Source organism: Neophocaena asiaeorientalis, unplaced genomic scaffold (assembly GCF_003031525.2).
Source record: "Neophocaena asiaeorientalis asiaeorientalis breed wild unplaced genomic scaffold, Neophocaena_asiaeorientalis_V1.1 scaffold54, whole genome shotgun sequence".
Classification (NCBI taxonomy): domain Eukaryota; kingdom Metazoa; phylum Chordata; class Mammalia; order Artiodactyla; family Phocoenidae; genus Neophocaena; species Neophocaena asiaeorientalis.
This window is the reverse complement of record NW_020174938.1, coordinates 2,143,734-2,144,523: the sequence shown is the minus strand read 5'-3', so window position 1 is coordinate 2,144,523 and position 790 is coordinate 2,143,734. Positions and strand designations below refer to the sequence as shown.

The following is a 790-nucleotide window of genomic DNA, read 5'->3' as shown; positions in this document are numbered from 1 at the left end:
GCTCGGGGCCGGGGCGGGGGCGGGGGGCAGGCAGCGGGGTCTTTGTTCCCGCAGCCGGAGCGCGGCGGCGGCGGCGGCAAAGGGTCCGCGCCCCCCTTGCCGGCCCAGCCTGCGCCCCGCGCGACAGCGGGGACCGCAGCTCAGGAAGAGAGGAGCTGGGTGGGGGTCCCTGCGGGAGAAAGGATCCCGCACAGAGGCCCCACCGCTGGAGGACCAGGAGCGCCTCGGGGCCGAGAGAGGGGCCCTCTCCCTCCCCCCTGCGCCCGGGCGCTGCGGCTCCCGGCTGCGGGCGGACTTGGAGTGACTTAGCCGGGTCTCCAGCCCCCGCGGATCTCTCGCCGCAGCGTTACTGCCCGCTCCAGTGTAGCAGCGCGCACATTCACACACTCACCCAGACCCACACGCTATCCGCGGGGACAGCCCAGGACCCGCAGAGCCGCGCGCACGCACTCCCTCCGGTGCCGCACACTCCGCACCCGCGCCGCGCGGCATCGGATCCCGCGCCTCGCCGCTCACGCGGCGCCACCTACCTTTCCAGACAGCGGAGATGCGGGGTCCGTTCCTCGGGTGGCCTTGGGAGGCGGCGACCGTCCAGAGCAGCAGCAGCAGCCGCAGCGGGAGCCCGGACCGAGCCAGCGGACTGGGAACGCGGGCGCGCGGGGCGCCGAGGGAGGCGCATCCGGGCGGAGGCGGTGTCATCCCGAGGCCCGGGAGCGACAGCGGAGAGCAGCAGAGACTGAGCCAGCGCCCGACAGCAGAGGCGGAATGTAGCGCGAGGCGGAGTCAAACG

General features: G+C 74.8%; 1 protein-coding gene across 1 annotated transcript in view; it reads right to left on the bottom strand.

Annotated features, from left to right (window-relative positions):
- Nucleotides 1–762, bottom strand: part of SEMA7A (semaphorin 7A (JohnMiltonHagen blood group)) — a 22,462-nt gene extending 21,700 nt beyond the window's left edge. The window contains exon 1 of the mRNA XM_024761714.1: nt 531–762. Within this exon, the coding sequence (XP_024617482.1) occupies nt 531–699 (169 nt within the window). The 5' untranslated portion in view covers nt 700–762. The remainder of the gene's footprint in view (nt 1–530) is intronic.
- Nucleotides 763–790: the final 28 nt, after the last annotated feature.